Here is a 24,239-nt window from a genome sequence, read left to right as displayed (position 1 = left end):
CTTTTCCTTTGGAAACCAGGCTTTATTAATTTTGGTGGTTTCCAAGCTATTTGTTAAATGAGCTCCCATGTGGGCCTGGAACTGCAGTGTTTTCTGGCCAGGGATTTGTCCTTTCATTGCTGTTCTTGTATTAAATTAAGAAAATAAATCTTATTTTAGGAACAGTGCTTATCAATCAGATAACCCTGATGCCCCATCAAATTGTCAGGTGCCATTTAGATTCTGAATGACCTCCACTTGCATCAAACTGTTTGCAATCTATCTCCAGGCCAAGCAGATTTTCCATCATCTTTCTATAAGTGGTTTAGACATCAAATTCGTTTGAGAGTGTTGCAAACTGCCTCCAGTCTACCTGTGAACCAAAAAAATAAGTTCATTGAATGTGTTATTTGTTATGTTGTCTTTGAACTATTCTGAGTGTCAGTGAGACAAGTTATTTTTCATATGTTCATCTCCTTTTCATAGCAAAATGCGTGGACATTGCCTTAAGTTCTTGTACTGATGTTGCCTACACTAAAACGATGTATCCTAATTTTCTGGATCAGAAGTCTCGAGAAGTGATTGAGTACAGCTCCGAGTACATCCTCATCAGCGTGCTGCACAACTTGCTCCAGGGAGAATGCAATCCGGACCTGAGGCTCCTGGGCTGCTCGGTGCTGGCCCCGCAGTGTGAAAAGGACAAAGTTATAAAGCCCTGCAGGCATGTCTGTGAAAACCTGAAAAAAAATTGCCTCTCTGCCTTTGATGCAATAGACATGGCTTGGCCCTATTTCTTAGACTGCGATCGCTTTTTCGCCGGGGAGGAAGAGGGATGTTTTGACCCGCTGGCAAAGCTGCGAGGTAAGGAAGGAAGCCCTGCCAACACATCTTACTCATCTAGATGGGAAGGGTCTCACCTCACTCAGCTTGACATGTCTATGGCACAAAAGCTCTCTGCTTGTCATCTCTGCTTGTTGTCTTTCTAGACACCTATAAGGTGTGATTAATTTTGTTCCACCTATTTTAAACACTTAATTAAACTGCTCAAGATGCATCTGTTTCTCTCCCTCATATACAAAGAGCATCAAGACAAGCAACTCAGAGCCAGATGTTTGGGCTGCCAATGTGCATTTAAATAAGCCCTGCCCTGTGTGATAGCTGTCTGTATATTTGAAATACTTTATTTTAAAACTGAAACTTTAATGGACTCACAAATTCATGAATACTTGACAAGCTTAACAGCTCATTAAAATAATCTCATTAATGATTGTCACAGCTTTTTGTTTGGATGAAGAAGAACCAGACAGCTGAAGACAGCTGAATCTCATAAAAAATGATTTTGATCCACAAGATTCAAAGGGAAAAATCTGTACATTTTGTGACTAAAATGTGCTAAGCATGCCAAAGGCCAAATTATAACTGCAGATTGAACAAAATATTTGTCAGCGTGCATATGCATTAGTATGATTTTGCAAACAAAATATGCCACAATAGACAGTGTAGGACGTACTACATAGATTTAAAGTTTCGAGTGCAGCTGTATTTTCTATAATTCTACTACTGAAAAAAGTATTTTGCAGAAAAGTACAGGCATTCATACAGTCCTCTGAGCACCATGGTTTTAAACACTCTGTTACAAATTTTCTTTGCAGGAGAAGTAGATGTTGAGGAAGATTTGCCTTCAGACTTGCCAGCAACTTTTATTCAGTTCAAACACCATTCATATTCCCAAATGGTGAGCATGTTGAAGAAGACTGCTTCTAAATGCTCCCATATCGCAACAACTTACAGCATAGGTCGCAGTTTTGAAGGGAAGGATCTTTTTGTGATTGAGTTTTCTACCAAGCCTGGACACCATGAACTGCGTGAGTTATATCAGTGTTGATCAGGTTGCTTGAGGGAACTCCAGATTATGTGAGTGCACACAGGTCCTTGTAATGGGATATCACTTAAACTGTAAAAAGCACTGATTCAAAAACATTTCTCCTTGTCTGTGTTCCTGAATTACAGCGATAGCTGATGATTCACTGTAGCAATTACAGTCCAGTTGCAATTTCCCAACCTTATGACCTCAGTTTATGACCATGGTTGACGTTCCTTGTTCCTAGGTGTATGGCCATGTGCTTGGTTGCAGTGATATGGCTATTATTTATTTGTGCCCAGCATACGAAGAATTTTAGATAGTTTTCTGTTACTGACCTCGTGTCTCCAACATCAACCACCTCCTCAGTCTCCTTTTACTATCACTGTACCATCAAAACCCTACACACTTCCTACAAGGAATGCCTGTGCCTAGTCAAAACATAGTCCTTCACATCCTAAAGTATGTATGACTTGTGAGAAGACCCCAGACACAGAAGGACGCTGACATCAAAATAGGGCAATGCAGCACAGAAAACAATCCTGAACAAAGATTCAGGTCAGTGCAATACCTGTCAGTGTAACAGGTGAAAAAGGCTAGAAATTTATGTTACGATAGTGCCTTAACACCTTTAGGATATGTGTCCTCACAACTTTTCTGCAAAGGGGAACAGTGCTGTTCTCTGTTTTGTAGGTTCATCACTGAGACAGCATAGGCCAGACTTTTAAATGTTCTAATTCTTCAAAATGTGGATAATTTTCTTGAGGAGTATTAGGTATTATTTGCCAGTGTCCAGCTCCTGGCTCCAATATAGTACCTAAGTCTGGCAGACTGCTGTGGCCATTGCTGCATACCAAGAGCCTTAGGTTGCTTCTTATCAGACTAGCTCCGGCATCAAAGCAGCCTCGGCAGTCTAGTAGAACCGAACTACATCTGACTTAATACTTTATCAAGATTATAATCTCAGGTCAAGCTACTGTGTTCTCTGTGTGCTATGCCACAGGGGAGGCAGAGAAGACAGTGAAAACTGGTGTTAGTTTTATTTACACTTGGCCTCACTGCCTTGCATGGTGTAGAGGTATTTTGAGGTGCCTTTAAACTTGATCAAGATCCCAGTAGATGTCTTTAACAGAGCAAAGATCTACATTAGTATTTCCTGGCCTACCATCCTTCCTGTCCTGTGTAAAGAAAAGAAGTTGCAGGTATCTTTTTAAGCTGATACTTCATTTGCCAGGAAAACGCAAAGCCTATGAATCAGGCTTTTAAATTAAAACTGTGATATGGCATGATAAAAGATGGTAGTTTAACAGATTACCTAGCATTTCCTTCTAAATCTGTTGCTTCACGCTGCTCAGGACAGCATTAAAAAAGCATGGAAATAGCTCTAGAGCTGGAGATTTTGACAGCCTGAGCAAGCTGGCATAATAGCTCTGTGCCAGCCCTCCTCCAGTGTCTAGTGCTTGAGGTTGGCCAGGGTCAAAGACAAAGATGAAGGGATAGGAAAGAGTGGCTCCAAAGTGCATCTATTTTCTACTTTCCATTAGTCTCTAAGGAAGGATGGAAACGGAGAGAACAACTGGAGGGAATTGTGAAGTTATATGTTTCTAATAGTCTTATTCCAAGGCTATTTACCCTAAAAGTCACTTTTTATGCACGACCTAATTTCTGTTGCAAATACAGGGGTAATGTATTACACATCTGCAGGTCGTTTCTAGGACCTGTGACAATATATGGCATTGAAGCTGCCCAAGGTAAATGAGAGTGCCAGGGGTGTATTTTGTTCCTTCCCAGCCACAGCTTGACTTTTTTTTTTTTGCAACATTCTTTGTTCACAATTAATGATTAGTCCAGCAAAAGCTTAGAGCAACAATTGCCTCTTACAGTTTGGGATCCCGAAAGTATGGACTTACTTTGTTTCACTCTATTTAAATTGTCACTGAACTGACCAGTAATGGAGGCAAATTCACCTGGAACTGGTGTGCCATTTACAGGAACATATGCATTAGTTTAGTGTAAATAAAACTTTCTGACTCATCAGTAAGCTGTTTGGGTTACTCTGCTTTTGGAAACCATCCAGGTATAATCAAATTAAAGCATCTCATTACTTCATATTTCACAGTCAAGCCAGAATTTAAGTACATTGGCAATATGCATGGAAATGAAGTTGTGGGGAAAGAACTGCTAATATACCTCGCACAGTATCTGTGCTCGGAGTATCTTCTTGGGAATCCTCGCATCCAGACCTTGATTAATAACACCAGAATTCACCTCCTACCTTCACTTAACCCTGATGGGTATGAACTGGCTGCAGAAGAGGTAAAAGATTTTTTATAAGGGAATGTTCAGTGCTTCATGTTTCTAAAATTCCCCATGGGAAAAGACAAAATGGGAGAGGATTGTCACGTATGGGAGGGAGTGTTAATAATCAGCAGCCAGGATCCCAGCCTGGTTTGGTGGTAGGCTGCTTTCCAAAGGCCATGTGAACAGAGCTAAGAGGAAATCAGAGCCATGTTTGTCATTTTTCCTCCCTGCATGTGCTGACTTGGGAATGACTGTGTTACTTTTTCACACATTTAGCACTCTCTATCAGTTCTAGAACAAAATGCCCACTGACTCACGTTAATGACTGTTAAGTTATTTTATAAGGAAATGTAATTTAATACCATGGAGTAGATATTTTTCCTTTTGTAGAAGAGCAGGTGTAATAAAATGTGAATATTTTCTGTACTATCACGCTTTCATAACGGATGGCAGTTTTCATAGATCAGATGGTGTCTGGAGGAGATCTGTGAAAGCAAAACTTCTATTATATGTTACTTGACCTTCTTCTTTTCACCTCACTTTTACCACCAGCACCATTAGCATGAAAATAGGTCCTTTCTTTTTCTGTGTTGCTCATGTGGTGAGCTCAGTCTGTTGTATCGGTCTGGGGTTATTGCATTCTGCCTGATCTTGTCTTGGAGCATCAGCTGTATTTTCTTTCTCTCCTCCTCTAACCCACTCTGCATGCTGCTCTTTGCTGAGTAAGAAGCTGCTGTGTTCCTCTCATGAGTCACATCACTGGTGAGTGAAATGCTTCCTGCATGCTAGTTACTGCATTAGTGTTTATGGGGATAAAAAAATGATTAATAAGTGTCATTTTTTTAACAGTAAAGACATTTTTAGTTTACTTCTTTTAAAACTTCCCCTTGATTAAAATGGCGTTTTAAGCAATTTCCACAGAGTGATATTTTGAGACAGGAAGTTATTCTGAGGTTGGCTTCTGTATTATAAATTAGGGAGCTGGTTACAATGGATGGGTCATTGGACGTCAGACAGCTCAGAACTTGGACCTGAACAGAAATTTCCCTGATTTGACATCTGAGGCTTACAGAAGAGCTGGGATTCATGGGGCCCGCCTTGACCACATCCCCATTCCACAGTCCTACTGGTGGGGTAAGGTATGAATTACAGATTTTATAAATCACATATACTACAGAGCAACCCAGGAATTAAGAAAGTGAGATTGCTTGGTCTGAATTTATTCTCTGCTAATCGGATTTTATAAGTAGGACTCTAAACTGCACAGGCTCAGAATTGGCATGAAAAATCATGGTGTGGGTCTGGCCAAAGAGGCAGGTGTCAAAATCATTGGAAAAATTATTGGATAATTCAGATTTTGCTGTTTTAGATTAAGAATCATGATTGTTAGGAAGGGGTCACGAGCGTGTAATAATTCATCATTAGTGATTTAAACTGTGGTAGCATGTTAAAGACTTTATGGACTTGGCGCTCTTTGCACTAAGCTCTGCACAGGTTTGTTGCAATAGTGGTTTCTGCCTTGGAAAACATTCAAAGGCTTTATTTGAAGTTTTGTGGCATCAGCTTTCCACAAAAAGGATAGTTATAAATGAGTGTAACAAGCTGAAGCATTGGAAACGGCCTGTAAGGCTGCAGTAGTGATGGAAGGGAGAGTTACTGCTGCCTCCAGTGCCGGGGAGCAGGATGGAGGCAGCACTGCAGGTTCTCACACTCATCACCACTAAGTTTTGTGTTGTGATGTCCAGGAATGCAAAGCTCAGTCCTGCCTGTGTTGCTGGTAGCCTGGCAGGCCCTGGCACTAGCAACTCTCATGAGAACTTAGTTTGCCTTAAAAGAAGAAACACAAGAAGCCAAATTTCTTCTGCTTTTAAATTAATTTTATTCTAATGCAATTTTAATTGCTAGCACAAAGCCTCAGAGACATGGGGAACAGGGTTGTCTCAGCAGCTGGTGGATTAGCAGAAGGTTTGAGAGGCCATACTTGAGTTTTCTACTCTGCTGTAGGTGATCCAATATGAAGCCAGGTCTAAATCCCAAAGGCTTCTCTGATGCTGCCCCAGTGTTTTGGTACCCCATTTCACAGTAGTGAAACCTAGATAAAAGCATTTTACTTTCTCAGGATAATGTGCATATGAAGATGCAAGGCTGAGAAAACTCAGTAATGCACGTTGTATTAGACTACTTTTTCGACAAAACTAAGCTCAAGAAGGTAATTGTACAGGTGCCAGTTCATGCCACTGGATTTCTACATGAGTATAAGGTCACAGGCTTAATAGTTTCCAAGTTTTGACTGAATTATAAGAGATAACAGTGAGCTGGTAAATAAAAGTAGAGTGCAGAGCCTCAGATGGGAAAGAAGGGTTGGAGCATGTGGTGCAGAGCATGAGGTCAAACGAAAACAGCTGAAAAAGGAGGGGATTTTAGGAGAAAAGTCTAGAGAGTGAGTAGTTTTGGTTCACTCTATTTGTGCATAGTAGTTTTCATGGCTGTACATCTAAGAACCATGTGTAGCTATTAAACTGAAAGCTTTCTTCAACAAATTAATGGTGTATCTATGAATATGAATAATCTTAGGAATATAATAAATCAACAGCCATTACAAACACATATATGTTTCTAGCTCACTGGGAGTCACTGTGCTATTTCAGATCTTGCAGAGCCCATCTCTCGGTCACACCTTCTAGGTTCCTGATTTGAGAGCAAGCGTTGTCCTGCTCTCAACCTTGTCAAGGTTTGCCATTCCATGCAATTGCAGGTCTGCTACCTGCCAGGCTTTTTGACCCACATCAATGTATGTGCTTTCCTGGGGGAGATGCTTACAGGGAGATGTTTCCTGTCTTAGGAACATGAACTCACAGCCACTTCAGTTCTTGCCAAGACTATATAGCTCAGCCACCAAGGACTGCCACCACCCTGTCTACAAAGATATGGATAATAAGTCAAATTGTGTCTGCAACATCTTACTTACCAGAGTCCATCCTTTGCATGGCCCTTTGCAGAATCAGTAGTGAGGATGCCAGTCTCCTGGGAGCACTTTTGTGAACTGTATTGTCCCCTGAACTATGTGCAGACAGGCTACAGATGTGCCTGGTGGCACACCTAAAAACAGTCATTGAAAATGCCTTTAGTTTTCCATGGAGGTATCCAGAAAAGCTGCTTTTGCCCTTTCGGACTGGACATAGCGGCTGCACAGCAGACTTTGAGGTATGAAGAAAAGAATGGAGATCTCCCTCCAGCCATATGCTCACTCTCTCTCTGCATCCAGAGCTGCAGGGTTGAAGACCCAAGAACCACTGAGAGGTGACAAACACAGCTTTGACCCTGGGGTGTCTGTCACCACAGACAATGGACTAAGAAGCCCTGGCACACAACCACCCTCTGTCTGAGCTCTGCCTCAGTGGGTGCAGACCTGGGGTTATAGATACACCCCTTCTGCAAACCTTTTCTTGTTTTTGAAGAAGAAATTGAAATAAGGTGATGATCTAATGATTCATTCCTCACAGCACCAAACCTCAGGGAACCTCTAGATATTCTCTTGACCCCAAAGTGGGCCCTGACCTAAATAACACCCAAAGTATCTCCAAATCTATGTGCTTTGCAGAACAAATGAGGGAACAAATTTGCTTGTGACCTGGATAGCACCACAAAATCTCTGTGACGACTGCAGTTTCACATGGTTCAGAAACCGGGCAGTAAGCGTTCTCACAGCCTCAAGTCCCTCTCCTTCACTGGTGGTATCACAGGACAGCCAAATCAGCTCTCCCATCATGAGCTTCAATTTTGTCAGGCAGATGAACCCGTGGCTCTTACAGTAGTCAGCTCTGTGCATGAAAAAGCATTAGATTGAATGTTTCAACACCAGCCTCTCAGCTTTCATTTACTTAATAGTGTTTATTACCTGCCTTATTAAAGTAATTATCTGGCTATTGCAGGGCATTGTATAAAGATCAGAAAATGGAAAGTGAGCTCCCAGCCAACCCATAAACTCAGGAGAGCTCCTGCCTCCCTGTAACCCTTGCTGTACAGCGCATTTTGTTCCCTGCTATTATGAATTATTGCAATAAGCTGTCTGAGGGCTCAGACTGAGAGACTTCAGGCTTCATCTGAAATGAAGTCAGTTAAATTGGCTTGGTTCAAACAGAATTTGGAAGTCTGTGCCAGTGGAGACTGGTGTAGTCTAGGAAAATGAGTCTGGTTGCTTCTAAAAAGGAAAAATGAAATCTTTGAAAGCCACAGAGACAGTGACTAATTGCAGTATAATTGACAGGAATGAGATTCAGGTTTAAAAAGGATAGTGGCCATTCCCTGTACTTACACAGAAATAATTTAGCTGTTTTCTAATTGTGCCCCAAATTGTCCTTGTGAGATGGATACTTTAAAATTGATCTCCTCTGACTAAAAGCAAAAGCCCCTGTGGGGGGGGGGAAAAATCATCAAGCCCCACAAAACCCACATTAAAGGACAAGTCTATGAATAGTCAAAGGCCAGAGTGACACAGATAGCATCTGATATCATCCAGTGGAGCTGAACCAGGATGTGCACATTTCAAAGCCTTAATCACTGCACATGATGTCACTGAAATGTTATTAGTATAAAATTAGTGACATTGAAACTCCTGATTTTCCACAACATTCCCTTCAATAAGACATTGGCTCTGTGACACAGCAATGTCTTGTGGGTTGTGCAGGTATCTAGTGAGCAAGTTGGCTAATTGGGGAGGGAAGGAATTTAGGAGCTCTCTGAGTAAAACTGTCCATTTCACCCTTGTCCACTGAATTGCAGAAGCAACTTAAAAATCTTCTTATCAAGGCCTGAGACTCCTGTTTGAAAGCAGAGCTGATTCTGGTGTCACTCTGGCTAGAAAGCGGGAGCTGGGGCAGCTGCAGGTAGGGCAGGGAGCTGCTGAGAGCTTGGGCAGCATCTTCCTGGGGAGTGCTGGTGCTGCGGGGCTTGGAGGATGCAGGCTTGTTGCCAGTTCCATCCCTGGAAAGGTGATGGAACAGTTCATCCTGGAGGTCCTCTCCAGGCATGTAGAGGAAAAGAAGGTTATCAGAAGTAGTCAACATGGATTCCCCAAGGGGAGATCATGCTTGACCAACCTGATAGCCTTCTGTGATGGTGTGACTGGCTGGGTCGACGAAGGGAGAACAGTGGATGTTGTCTATCTCGACCTCAGTAAGGTATTTGATACTGTCTCCCATAGCCTCCTCACAGGCAATCTTAGGAAGTGTGGGTTAGATGAGAGGACAGTGAGGTGGATTGAGAACTGGCTGAACAGCAGAACTCAGAGGGTCGTGATCAATGAGGCAGAGCCTGGATGGAGGCCTGTCACTAGCGATGCTCCCCAGGGTTCTGTGCTGGGCCCAGTCCTGTTCAACATATTCATCAGTGACCTGGATGATGGGACAGAGTGTAACCTCAGCAAGTTTGCTGATGATACCAAGCTGGGAGGAGTGACTGATACACCAGAAGGCTGTGCTGCCATCCAGCGAGACCTGGACAGGCTGGAGAGCTGGGCCGAGGGGAACCTCATGAAATTCAACAAGAGCAAGTGTAGGGTCCTGCACCTGGGGAGGAACAACCCCCCTGCACAGGTACAGGTTGGGGGTTGACCTGCTGGAAAGTGGCTCTGCTGAGAAGGCCCTGGCAGTGCTGGTGGGCAGCAAGCTGACCCTGAGCCAGCACCGTGCCCTTGTGGCCAAGAAGGCCAACGGTGTCCTGGGGTGCATTAAAAGGATTGTGGCCAGCAGGTCGGGAGAGGTTATCCTCCCCTTCTACTCCGCCCTAGTGAGACCACATTTGGGGTACTGTGTCCAGTTTTGGACCCCCCAGTTTAAGAAGGATCTGGAACTGCTTGAGCAAGCCCAGTGGAGAGCTACGAAGATGATCAGGGGACTGGAGCATCTCCCTTAGGAGGAAAGGCTGAGAGACCTGGGTTTGTTCAGCCTGGAGAAGAGAAGACTGAGGGGGGATTTCATAAATACCTATAAATATCTAAAGGGAGGGTGTCAGGATGATGGGACTAGGCTCTTTTCATTAGTGCCCAATGACAGGCCAAGGGGCAACGGGCACAAGTTGGAACACAGGAAGTTCCACCTCAATATGAGAAAAAACTTCTCTCCTGTGCGTGTGCCAGAGCAGTGGCACAGGCTGCCCAGGGAGGCTGTGGAGTCCCTTCCCTGGAGACATTCAAACCCCGCCTGGGTACGTTCCTGTGCCCCCTGCTCTGGGTGTTCCTGCTCACAGAGGGAAGTTGGACAAGATGATCTCCAGAGGTCCCTTCCAACCCCCACCATTCTGTGATTCACCTTACAGCAGTGGGAGCCCTCAGGTTCCTATTTCTTCCCAAGTACAAGGTACAGCCTTTTCAAATAACACGGTTGCAGTGGCTGGAGGCACTAGTTCAGCTCAGCGACAACAGAATGGTGTCTTAAGGAAACCTGAAAACTAGGACGACTCAGATAATTATGGTATCTGAAGAGAGGTAGCCTCCTGCCTGGGTCAGGAATGGGCAGGGTGCCATCTTAAATCATTCCAGGTAAAACTGTATTTAGACACGGCTTTTTCCTGAGACCCTTTGCTTTCTACCTCATTGCTGGGAGCTGTAATACATCCATGGTGCATCTTTGCTTCACAGTGTTTTTCTTTGCTCCACACCTAAGTTTGTGCTACCCACTGCATCGCCAAAGCTGTGATTTACCAATAGCAGAATAGGGACCGATCCAACGAAAACAGGAATTACTCTTATTGCAACCCTAATGTATAGGTATTTAGTTTTTTTGTTTATATTGTTTAATTTTGTTTGTTTGTTGTGTTTTTTTTTGTTGTTTTTGTTTTTTTTTCCTGCACATTGCTGACTTAATTCACTGTTACTAGCCATTAGCCACTCTGGGATCCCAGCTGAATGATTTTCTAACGGCTGACGGAATCAAAACAGAGGGTCATATGCAATGTTAGCAGCCCTATAGAGATGCTGGACTAAGTCTGTCATAACAGAACTTGCTCATTTTTTTTTAAACCTGCATATCTGCACTTGTGCAAAGCAGAGTCTGGATTCGCAGCCTCTGCCCTCACCCGCTTCTCCCCTGGGAACGGCACCAGCTGCAAGGAAAGGAGCCTTTCCTCCTCCAAGGGCGCTGCCGTGCTGGGCTTGCAGGGACCGGCCGCCAGGTGACACTGTTTCCCCTAAGAACTGGCACTGGAGCAGGTTCGTGAAATTACTCCTCAGAAAAAGGGGATGGAGGAGCCTCCTGCATGTCGGGGGAGATGGGTGCCTGAGCATCTTTGGGAGTCCGGTGCCAACTCCCTTGGCAGCTGTTTCTGAGCCTGGACTGTCAGAAAGACTACTTTTGTGACTTACCTGCAGGTAAACTGCAGTCACTGCTGTGCTTTATACGCATTAGTTTTCCTTTATTTGCAGATGAACCTGGACTAAAGGATAGCAAATGAGATAATGTATTTCCAACAAGAGCTGAGAATTACAAACTGATCCCTGTGTTCCAGTTATTCTTCTGTCAAAGTTTCTCTTCCTTTTTTTATACAGTTTTTCCACAGTGAACAGTGTTGTCTCCTCTGTTCCCTGGAGCAAACTGACCCTCTTCCCCCATTAAATATGGGAAAGAAGAGCCCAAGAACCTCATGGTTCTTCTGTCTGACACACTGCCTTCTCTGCTGGGCTTCATCCTGCCCAGGGCCAAATCCCTTCAGAGCTGCATGACTACTCACAGATTTTTTTTTTTCTCCTGGATTTCAGGTGGCCCCTGAGACAAAAGCAGTCATGAAGTGGTTGCGGTCTATCCCGTTCGTGCTCTCTGCCAGCCTTCACGGGGGTGAGCTGGTTGTGACCTACCCCTATGACTATTCAAAGCATCCTATGGAAGAAAAAATGTTCTCCCCCACACCTGATGAGAAGGTAATATTGGTTTTGCAGGGTGAGCAAATCAGTATGGTTTCTATGTGCGGAACTATGGAAACTTTTTATTTTAACAAGTAACAATTTTGATTTATTTGGACTGTATACATGCATGTATAGGTATGCATGTATGTATTAGATATGTAATAAATCACATGTTTATATATATAATGCACATATATATGTGTGTATATATAATATGACTTATACACTTATTTAATGTGCTGTAAAATATAGGATCATTTACACACTATCAGATTTATCTGTAAAGATTTAACCATGTTTCATGAGGCCAAACATGATTTAACAAGGCACAGGTTAAGAAAAGCCATGCTTTTACTATTTAAAGGATGAAGGCTATGATATTTTTACCACTGATTTCCAGAAGAAAAGGAACAAACCTGACCAGCAGTGTTATTTTCTGGTGAAAACTGTAGGACAAAGAAAATAAAAAAAGACCTGCTGCCATATGGTGGCAGCCTTGTAACATTTATTCCAGGTCAGATGAACAGGAATGGTTTTTCCCTCTCTGTCCCTGGAAAGTTCCTATTTGGGACTGACTGTAAATCTTCTGTGAAATTTTTTGCCATCTTTCCTGTTTCCCTTTGATTTCCTCAATCTAGTATTCATTGCTGACATGCCCACTAGGAGAACAGCTAGCTTTTCGGCCTTCTAGTGTATGTTAAAAATGTCCCTGGTCTCTTAAGAAAAAGTGGTTCCTTATATAATGAACGGCAGTTGAAAATAATCAGAAGTTGATCTTTGACTTGAAACATTTTGTATCTTTGAACATATCTCTGGGCTAACTTCTTCTAAAGTGATAGTTCTCACCAGCACCTATTAAATATTTAAATATTTATTACTATTAAACATTTTATATATCAATCCATTTTTTCTGAGCTGTACAATACCTGCTGACTATGCGTGTGTGACGATGATTTAGCAGTAAAAGAGACCAGCACTGGGCAGTAAAAAGCCCATGTAAGAAATGTCTGGTGGGTCATAATGAAAGCTACAGCAGGTCTTGGGGAGGACTAGGGGAAATCACAAACCTGTGCACTTATATCCCATCGCCTGGGCTAGGCATATCCTGATTTACGCGTAGGTGGTGGAGGAATATGGCCATGTGTGCCTTAGCAAGAAGTTCATCTGTGGGATGGAAAGACAGCAGTCCCTCCATCTCCAGTCACGGACAGCACATGAGTTTTGAGTGACACAGTGCAATCACACATACAAAGTGCTCCATCCCAACACGGTGCACAGCTGGGCAAGCCCTAATGGCATCCCTGGTTTGGGACAGTGTGAAATATGGGTGTTTACTGCATAGCCAGTGACTGCAAAGCCTGGGAAGATAGCTACAAACTTTGAAGTTTAAAACATACAGGGAAGGGCTGGGGATGTCCTCAGTTGAATCTGATTTTCCAAATGAGTCAGCACATGAACCTTAGCATCGCTACCAATATCACTTTAAATTTTCCCTAGAAAATGATAAAACCCGTATCTGTGAAGTGACCTGCATTTAAGTAATGTCACCTGCAGCTGCTGCTGCCAGAGAACCTGAATCCTGAAATACAGCAGCTTGTTTTATCTGCCATACATCAGCCATAACCCTTGTTCTGACTGCTGACCTGTCAAATTTGCCATGCAAGGGGAAACAAGGCAAGTTTGCAACCTTGGCTGCAGCGCAGGGTGAAATGCTGCAGTGCAGGTAACAGCCAGAAATTAAAAGTCAAATTCTGCAAAGTACATTCAAGCCAGATTGCAAAGTGCTGCCACCTCCCTTTGTCCCTCATGATGTATGTGCTGCATGAGGATCCTCTCGGCAACTGCTCCAGGACACTGCAGATGTCAAGCCTCTTTAGCCTGCATCACAGGCTGGGGTGGTACCTGCTGAGACCAAGGAGTCTCAAAGTTGGACCATGACCTTACACTCACATTCTTGCACCTGGTTCAGCTCACCTAATCCAGAACTTTCCCATCTTTTGCCTTTTGTGGTGATGGATGTTTTCAGCAGGCTTTTGTTGCTTTGTGTTACACAAGAAGCTGCATTGATGCCAGGGTTCAGGGGAGTAGAAAGGTGCACACCAAGACAAGTTCAATCCCTTTGGTGAATGGAAACATTCCCTTCCCTCCCCCTGAAAAACCCAACCTGTGACAATCAGTGGGGTAAAAGTGCTGACCAAGGTGACAACACTGATCCTGTTTTACGAAATGAAGCATCATGCTTCCAAAGATACAAGTATTCCTCTGTGCTTTTCCCTTTTTTTCTGTATTACACCTAAATGTCTAAGTGTTTTTGAGGTCCATGACTAGTCATATCATAGCTGCTAAGTAATAATAAATGTATTGCTGTCTGAGCACATTTTAACTTTTTTTTAAAGTTTAACTTGTTTTTTTAAATCAAGTTCACTTGATTTTGGATTTCTCACTTTCTCTTCTCACTACTGCCCATCTTCATTCACTTGCACCAGTGGCCAGGCAAAAGCCTTATGCCTCTTGGTGTGAAACAAGAGAAGAAAGACTTGTTCCCTGGAAATAAAACATCTGCACGTGTCTTTGGGAAAGGTGAGGAACATACTCCTGAGTCACATAGGCACCTTCTAAACTTTTAGCAAATACCTTCCACAGAAAGTTCAGAACTGGAACCCAAATTCCTGTAGAAATTAAAGATATCAGGCCTGGCCCCAAACTATTGGCAGCAAAAGTTCTTCTTAACATATTTAATTAACATCCATTTCTTTCCAGCAGAACTTTGAAGGAGGTGTAATTGTCTGGGCTGAGCAATACTTAGACACATAGAACCTCAAGGGAGATGCAAAAGCATTTTGTATTAAGTCAGGATTTTTAGTGTCTAGTCATTAGAAGTGTTCTGGTAAATTGTCTTTACACTTACAAATCACTCTCTTTCCACCTTTCCTTGGTCACCTACCTGATCCCATAATTAGCTCAGCTTTGTGATTATTAGAAACATTTATAAATATTAGGACAAAGTTGTGTGCTTGGTCATTTTGGTCTTGATCCTTGATGACAACATCAAGGATGAAGTTTTAGGATCACTTCTAAAAGTGTCTTAAGCAATATGCAATGAAACTTATGATGTTGAGTAGTAAGGTCTAGCAGCATCTGCAAATTGCTGCCATTTCCATGTTGAGATCTGAAACTATAGCTTTGTAGATGAGGTTCACATAAACAGAAAGGAGAAGGGGAAGTTCTGGACAAATTTGGAACAAACATTGGAGAAAAATAGCAGGAACCTGATTCAAAGAAACAGTTTCTGCAGATCACAGCTGTTTCTTCTGTCTTTACTATATGTACCTGTCGCTTTTCCTTTCTGGGTGGTGACTGCTCTGCTTTTCATCAGTATCAACACTCTCAGGAAATCAGTGATGACATCCTCCATCACCACATCCTATCCTTCACTTTTTAGGAATGGTTTCTGCCCCACAAAGAAGCAACTGACATTGAGATCAAATTGGCAGGTTGTCCTGTGTGAGTGATAAGTACAAAGCAAATCGACACTGTCTATTTTAAACAGCAGTGGCCAATGTAAAGACCTCATTGGGCTGAGGCTGGTGTAGGTATTTTTGAAAAGGTAAAAATAGCTAGACCTAAAATGTAGTGGGGAGAGCTAATTTCAGCTTTAAAACCTGGGACTCGAAGTACAACCAAACAAGCCTTCTACTCCTGCCCCAGATGATAGGCTGAAGCCAAGTATCACAAAATCCACTGGTATTTAATGTTATTTCTGGCTAAATGTATTGGATTGCAGAGAAGGACCTTGAAGAAGGCGGCAAGAGAAAACATCCTGGCAGAATATTCTTGCATGGAAGCTCACCCCCTCCGTCAGCCTCGAGGACGCAGGGCAGCTCATTGTCTGGGCTCGCAACAGCAATAGTTACTAGCAGAAATGACTGTTTACAGTTTGTAAAAGCAAATGTATTTCAAACTCTCTTGTTACAGATGTTTAAAATGCTGGCTAAAGCCTATGCAGATGCACATCCTGTTATCTCGGACCGATCCGAACTCCGTTGCGGTGGAAATTTTGTAAAGCGCGGAGGTATTATAAACGGTGCAGAGTGGTACAGCTTCACTGGAGGTAAAACCACTTTACCATCATATCAAGTGAGGTAAAACCTCTATATGACCTTTATGAGACACAAGGGTTTGAAAGAAATAAGTTTATTCATTTCAGTTTGCTTTAGGTCAGACCCCTGCAAAAAGTAACTTGTAAGGGATTTAAGTAGCAAAATGTACGTTGGTAACATTTATATTCAAATATCACGGGATGTATTCAGCCCTGATATGACCTGAGAAAAGTTAACAAGTTATAAAACGGTCAAATCTGTATTGCACATTAATATCATTCTAGTTTTAAAATCTGAAATGTAGAAATAAATGCTTAATGCTATGTTCTCATTCCTTAGCAGCATGGATTTGAACCCATCCTGCAAACTATGCAAGTGCAGTTTAAATAAACTCTTTTTTCAGGAAAAACTACAACAGAGACAAGCATCCCATTCATTTGTGCTTAGGTAGCTAATTTGATTTCCCCAATAATAGTACTTAGTTTTCTTCAGGATTCCTGGAATACTGGCATGGATGAAATATCAGTGTTCATAAAATTTTCAGCCGTGTTTCAGTTGTGTTTTCAAATAGGACTCAGCTGGATCCCCAAATAGTTATGTTGAAACTAGGCATTTAGAGAGCCTTGGGACATGAGAGAGAATTAGGTTTAAATATCTTTGGCTTCCATTCGTCTGAAAATTATATCCAATGTCTTTTGTACAGAAACAGTTTTGAACATACTAATGGCAAAAGGTCATATCTTTGCTGGTGACCCATGGCAATCACCTCCGATACAGCCGATTATCCAATTACCATGATTAACCAATCCTTCTCTCTCTATCGCTATTTCTTAGTCAGGTGAATAATAATTTTAAAATATGCTTTATCACCTGAAAGAAATGTCATTGTCATTAGTTAATTTGTAGTTGAAACAAGTTGTAGAATTGTGAATTTGTTGACTACCTTTTATATATTGGCCGCACACACTCTTTACAGTATGTACATCCACACCCATAGGGATTGCATTCAGCTGACTGCAACAGCAAACCTCCAGTTAAGGGTTAAATGGCTTGTTCATGATCTCTCCTTTTTCTTTTTAAACCTGTAGGTATGGCAGATTTTAATTACCTTCACACAAATTGCTTTGAAGTTACTGTGGAGGTAGGATGTGAAAAGTTTCCCTTGGAGGAAGAACTGTTTACAATCTGGCATGAAAACAGAGATGCCCTGCTGAATTACATGGAAATGGTACGGCTCTGCTTTTACAGACCTTGGTGTTTATGGCTTTTCTTCTTAATTCTTTGTCAATATTTGCTCCTTTACTGTTTCCCTAGTTATGAAGGAGATAGCACTGACTCAGTCATCACTCTCCATCTGGACCCCAGTGCCTCAGTTTGTCCATCAGGACACACAGATAATACTTTGCCTATCTTGCAGGAACGATGGAGATCGAGGACTGTAAAGGCCTTGAAAATAGTGAAAAGGGGAATTGTCTGTAAATACTTTGTGCAACATTATAAATCAACTGTCCAAAATGTAATGCTAGAGAAAACCCACATATTCAGAAAAATACAAATCAACCTTTCTCTTGAAGAATAAACCAACCAGTGATTTTTAATAAGTTTAAGCTTAGCAAAAACAAATACCTCATTGACAATAAGTAAGTGAACACAGAAACAGAAGTTGCTCATCTTTCTCTCAGCCATTAGTACATTAGCTTTCTGTCATGCCTTATTTTGATAGAGTACACAGTAATATAAAATTGTTAGGAGTGTTTTTATGGCCTTTCTAAGCAACCTCTTGCTACTTGTGGTAAGTATTATCATTCAATAAAGTCTACAGTACAGACCACCAAACTCATTTCATTTTACAGCTGTCTGATGAAAATGAGTTTTAGGGAATCCAAATGGAGCTGGGATAAATCCATATATATTGCAGTTGAAGTCTTCAAGATGTAAAGATTTTTATAGTGTGAGATACTGTAGAAGTCTATGCCGGAAAAGCTTTTTGAGCAAATGCAGGACAGTAAGCAAAACAACTTTGTAGATAAGGATGACTGAATTACTCTTGATAAGGATTAAGTCTGCCATAACCAATTCAAACTTTTCTTATTCTGATATATACCAGGCTCTTTGGTCTGTGTACAAATCTACTTGGCTTAACACGCAGAAGTCGAATTAATTTTCATAAGCGCCGACCTCTTCTCCCCATCAGAATTGGTATCAAAACACTCGCCCGAACTTGCGTGGCACAGACTTGAGGCAAAACCAAAAATAGTGTATTTACTAAAGCAAAACAAAACAATATTGTTACAGGCATTTCAGTTCTGTTACTTTATCCCGTCATGTTGTAATTGCAAAATTATTATTGAAGTTGGATGAGGTCATACTACTTCGAGTATGTCTATAGTGTAAATTAAATTTGGGTCTGAGATTACTCTTCTGACCAGATTTACCCACTATCCATATGATAAATCTTCAAGTCCATGCTGAAAAGCAAATTGCAGTGCTTCATCATAATAGTTCTTAAAGGACATTTTTCAAGTCCTTATGCTGAGTTGTTCCCAAATCCTCCAGTTAATAGCTCCACTCAGTATGGAACAGCTATATAACAAGAGCAGTGACAACACAGCCTCACCTCAAATAAAAAACTGCTGTCACTAGACTAGACTTTCTTTTTCAGCTTCATATAAAGAATTACTCTAAAGTTTGGTATTTTAATGTTTATTTTTAAAAATGTCTATATTCCAATAGAAAAGGAAATAAATTTTTCCATTGTTTTGATGCTTTATTCTTTTTTCTATTCTTCTTTTGTGACAAAGGATAATGGGGAGGAAAAAATGGGAGGAAGAGAAAGAAGGGTGGGGGGAAGTGAAGAATGGCTCAAGTTGATCATAGCAGTTCAGGGGGGAATATCAAAATGGAATTACTTTACATTTAAAAAGGTCATATAGAGTTTCCAGTAGAAAATCTTTTCATTTTGGAAGGTTGCAAAAAGAAGAACCTTAAGAGGTTTAATGTTTAAACGCTTGGATTTTATTCCTGTTGTGTTTTGGTTTGCTTTATTGAACTTCAAATATAGTGAGCTGTTTGTGCACCTCCTTGTATGACAGAATTCACACCACTCTTAGTTTGTCACCAAGCACATTTCTCATCAGCTCAAGCAGCTGGGTTCTGCGCTTGTAGAGAAGTAAAAAAGGATATTATAGATACTTCTATCATGACATTCTGACATGTAGTGAAGTGTGGGCAGCAGAGCGATGATGAGTTCCAAGTAGTTAAAGAATTCCCTCACCTATTCCTATTCACTGGTATTAAATAAGAATATTAACAAATTAATAATTATATTAACTATTATTTACTGATTAATGTGCATTGGTGTATTTGAGACTTATTAACAAATATTGTGTTAAAGATTGTACATTAAATAATACTAATATAGAAGTATTCATCTTTATTATTCTTATGCTTCTGCTCTCTTCAAATTAGTAACTTGTCTGTCACAAGACAGTTTTTCAGTTTTGGCTCTTTATCTCTAAGCAGTTTGAGATCCTTTTAGATGCACTGAAAGAAATGAAAACTATGTATTTCAACTAATACTATGGACCTGGTTTCCTCACAGAACCCATATTAATTAATTCTACTGCCAGGATGGCAGTGTATTGTTTGATAAGTGGTTCTGTCTGAAAGCTAATAATTATGCTTGATTCTGTTTTATTTCATTCATCTCTTAGTGCTGCACTTTGAATAGATTAAAGGGCCATTGTTTCATGCTGAATTAACTTCACCCATAGCATCAGTGATGCCTTCTCATTGTGTGTAGATGATCGGATTGTTTTTTGAAGCCTTAACTTTTCATTCCTTTGTGGTTCTGCGTCTGGGGCAGACATTCAGAAACAGTCTTTAAATACTGTTGTCCGATCATGAGGTGCCAGTGATCTGTGCAGAGAAGGGACATTCAATGCAGAGCCACATACCTAGCCCAGCATTAGCACCCACAAGCCTCTCCAATGCGTTGCACCTCTTGAAAGTTGTTTCTTCTCTACAGGGGTTTCCTAGTAGAAGATGAGGAAGTGGTACTGTAATAAATTATTCCCACCTAACTCTGCTTTTTTTTTTGCCAGGTTCATCGGGGGATAAAAGGAATTGTGTCTGATAAGTTTGGCAACCCAATAAAAAATGCTCGTATTTCAGTCAGGGGCATACAGCATGATGTCACCACAGGTAATATTTTTAGTTTGAGGTTTTTCCTGGGGCAGGGTGAAAGCACTGAGAGCTTAACCTGCAAAAGCCTTGTCATATTTGATAGAAATGACACCTTAACAGAGAGCTGAAGACTCAGCTGTGGGTTTGTTTCTAGCATAACAGGAGAGAAGACATGTCAAACTGGCTCTTCAGTCTGTCATGTCTCTGGGATGACGCAGTCCTTGCTGTTAAAACTTCTACTTGGAACTGTCTCCTGTCCATCAAAGCCAATGTATCTTCAATGAGATTCAGAAATCCACGTTTATGTTTCATGTTTGAGGGGGAATATGGCAGTAGCCCTGCTCAGGGGCTGTAACTCAGCATGTAAAGATGTGGAGCCCTCATAGAAGTTAGTTGAAATACTGTGAGCGTGAGGTGTAGGCATCAGAGTAGGGTCCACACAGATTTTAGCAACAGGAATAACTGCAGTGATTGAAGGACAGGCAATATTTTTTGTTCATGTGGAAAAGCATAAATATATGCAATTTTTGGACACTAATTATATCAAATGCAAAAAACTAGAATGTTGACTTATGTTTACTTTATACCTGTCAGTAGCTTGTAAGCATGTATTGAGGCATATGCAACTGTTAATTTTCACAGTCATAAAGTTCTGAGCTTTTAGACTCTCACTGAAATCAATGCTCTCACTTTATTATTGATTTTAGTGAGAACAGAGTAGGCCATAGAAGTGCAAAATAGAAGACATGAATGGTAACATTTTGCTCTAATGATAGTTGTTGAATCAATTTGGAAAGCCAGAATGGTTTATAATGTAGTGGATGCTTTCCAACTTTCAAAAAACCTAACATTAGAGGGGATACAATAGTGGAGATGATGCAGATTCTTGAGGCTGGTGGGAGACTCTGGCATGAATTAGGGTCTTTTTCAAACTTCTTCCCAGACAATGGCTTTCCATTGGCAGTGGACCTTTAAAGAATTAAGAATTAAATAAAAATGTGTTTACATTGAAGGAAAAAGGAGTATTTGTTCTTGAGTTAGGTGGGGTTAAGGATGTCATATGATTAAAATGTCGTTTAATATCAGTCTTATAAAAGACTGAGGAATTCCATGAGCAAATAGCATTAATGCAATATTAACTGAGTTGATAAACTTACCATTCATAGTAGAGGAAATATAAAATGACGAATAAATATTCTGTTTTAAAACTCCCTGCTTTTGCCTCAGGCTCTAACCTTCAGCTGGAGGAAATTTACACCCATTTTACAGTAATGGCAATTTATACCAGCTGCAGCTCCGACTCCATGGTCTTACACGCTATAATGTCTGCAAAGTAATTGAACGTAATATAATAAAAGCGGGGATTTCTTAGCTCCTTAGACATGTTCTATATACATATATATATGTATATTGCAGCCTGGATTATGCTTTCACTTTCTTGTTTCACATAGTTTTAAATTAATTTTATTTCTTTGGAGTTATTCCTTGTAGCCCAGGGAAAGCAGCATGAAGGAAAGCTTCCCTTCCCTGTGATACAGGCACAGCAGTTACTGACATTTTGTGTGTGAATTTTACTCCATTAGTTCCCATAGGCCAGATTTTCACAGGTAGAGTCTCCTTTTGTCATTCAAGAGTCTGCATTTGAACCTTTTTCAAAATCTGAATCAAAATCTGAAATCCTTTCAAAACCTGTCCCCTAAATGCTTGTGCTATCTGCGCATGCACATGTACGTAAGTATGTAACTATAAAAGATGCAAGGCTAAAAACTAAGCTGAGTTTTGTTGTGTCTTTACCTTTCCTAAGCTGCTGATGGAGACTACTGGCGACTCCTGCCTCCGGGGACATACATAATCAGCGCGCAAGCGGCAGGGTACAGCCGGGTGATGAAGAAGGTCACCCTTCCTGCCAAGATGAAGCGGGCTGGGCGAGTTGACTTTGTATTGCGACCTGTTGAGGCTTGGCCCAACAAGCTCCTCCGCCGCTCAATGGAAGATATGTATGACCCGTATGACCCGCTGGAACTTTTTGACCCTCATGCCCAACACAGGCAGCCCGAGGCTCGAGGGGGGTCACCACCAGGCAGGGAGAAGCCCTGGTGGTGGTCTTACTTCAGCTCTCTAGACCTGCACAAACCACTGTGGCTACTCAAGCAGCACTGAACGGTGTCACCGTGCTCTGCTCACCTGGCTCTGCTGCCCTTCCACCCAGCTCCAGATGCCCTCACTGCTCTTAGCAATATTTAAATCTGTTTAATTTGAAAGTACAATGTTAATTCAAGTGCGCTTACTTCTTTTGTTTTCTCTTCACACACAACTGAGTATGTTCAAGTGTTTTTATGTATTAAAAACAATGGTGCACACCTGTTCAAAGGCCAGGTTTTATGCAGTTTTTTTCTTGGTAATGCTCTGTACTTCTGCCCATGTAGTTAATAATCACTTTCGTTATTTATTAGGTTCTAAGTACCTGCAGGAAAATGTTCCTTATCCTTTAATGCATTTTTGTACGTGTCTTAACATATTAATGACTATGTACTAAAAACTTTCAGAAACATTCAGAAAACTCTTTTATTTCTTCTTTTTGTATTATTTTAGCATATAAAGTTTGGTTGATTAACTCTTCTAATACAACTCCCAATTATTTTTTTTAAACCCACTATGTGATATTAGTATTGATTTCAGACAGAAAAAGAAAATCATTAGGTATTAGGAATTTGGAAATAAATCTGCATCTGAATAACATGTTCAGTAGAATGGGCTGCTCACAGGCAGGTCAATATCACTGATAACATATTCTCACAAGTAAAGTTTCAGAAGTTATCCTTTGAAGACATACATATTACAAGTGTTAAATCTTTACAGCCTTCATTCCTTGAAATCTTTTGCACCATGAGTAGGCCCACCAAATCAAGAAAAATGTTTGGAAAGCAAACTCTGTTCCAAGGAGTCTGAATATCCAATCTTTATGATGTTTATATATTAATATAATTTGAACAGTTTTTACTCTGTTAAGCAAATACATTTTTAATCCATTTGAGCAAAATACTGAAAAATACTTTTACTGCTGGAAATACACACACCCTATGACCTCATCTAGAAAAAATACATGAGATAATTCATGAGCAATTTAGGTTAAAATGTGACATATTAGACTAAGGTTGTTAACATCATGCCCCATTTTGAGTCTACGTACTTGTCACTGAAACTTACAGACACCAAAGATAGTAGGGTAAAGCTAGGTGAGTAGCAGTCTTGCAAGATGCTGTCCTCTCTCAGACATCAGAAGTAATGTTTTTTTAGGGCGATTCAAAAAAATATCCTTGATTTTGATGGAATACATAGGCTCACGCTTCCTTTTGGCTTGAACTGGTTAATGAACTCTATATACTCACAGTATTTCCTCATCTAAATGCCATAGCATGTGAATAGAGGATTGTTTGGAGCTGATGTACTTATTGTGGGAGCTGTCTGGATTGCCCTTTGATTTCTAAAAACTTTTTTGCTCATCTTAGGTAAAGAATCCCAGATTGCATGAATCCTATAGTCCCTGTGCACATATCTCATACTATAATTGCCTAAGAAGACCCAAGAGATGAATGATCTTAATTCTGTAACCAGATGTTGCACATGTCTAAGTACCTTATTCCCAGCTGTAATCTGATTGAAGTTAGGAGTCTGTTATTCATGTGCTTGAATGTCTGCAGGTCTGGAGACTATGTAAAAATGAAAGAAAACAATTTCATAGCATTAACAGAAAGTAATTATATGGGAGTGAATGTACTGCATGCACATGGGTAAGAGTTGCTTGCCCAGGCTTGATCAGTTGAAGAAACCCTGAATCCTAAATGTCACAAAGATAAGTGAGCAAGAGAGACACCTCCAGACTTTATTTCCAGTAACAGGTATTACTACTGTTTTC

General features: G+C 40.9%; 1 protein-coding gene across 1 annotated transcript in view; it reads left to right on the top strand.

Moving 5' to 3' along the window:
- The window catches only part of CPZ (carboxypeptidase Z), a 36,302-nt gene extending 13,606 nt beyond the window's left edge, over positions 1-22,696 (top strand). The window contains exons 3-11 of the mRNA XM_064449050.1: positions 466-840; positions 1,632-1,844; positions 3,960-4,156; positions 5,119-5,280; positions 11,895-12,053; positions 16,014-16,149; positions 17,227-17,366; positions 20,242-20,341; positions 22,128-22,696. Of these exons, the coding sequence (XP_064305120.1) occupies positions 466-840; positions 1,632-1,844; positions 3,960-4,156; positions 5,119-5,280; positions 11,895-12,053; positions 16,014-16,149; positions 17,227-17,366; positions 20,242-20,341; positions 22,128-22,483 (1,838 nt within the window). The 3' untranslated portion in view covers positions 22,484-22,696. The remainder of the gene's footprint in view (positions 1-465; positions 841-1,631; positions 1,845-3,959; positions 4,157-5,118; positions 5,281-11,894; positions 12,054-16,013; positions 16,150-17,226; positions 17,367-20,241; positions 20,342-22,127) is intronic.
- Positions 22,697-24,239: the final 1,543 nt, after the last annotated feature.

Source organism: Phalacrocorax carbo, chromosome 4 (assembly GCF_963921805.1).
Source record: "Phalacrocorax carbo chromosome 4, bPhaCar2.1, whole genome shotgun sequence".
Classification (NCBI taxonomy): Eukaryota; Metazoa; Chordata; class Aves; order Suliformes; family Phalacrocoracidae; genus Phalacrocorax; species Phalacrocorax carbo.
This window is presented reverse-complemented; position numbering and strand designations above follow the sequence as displayed.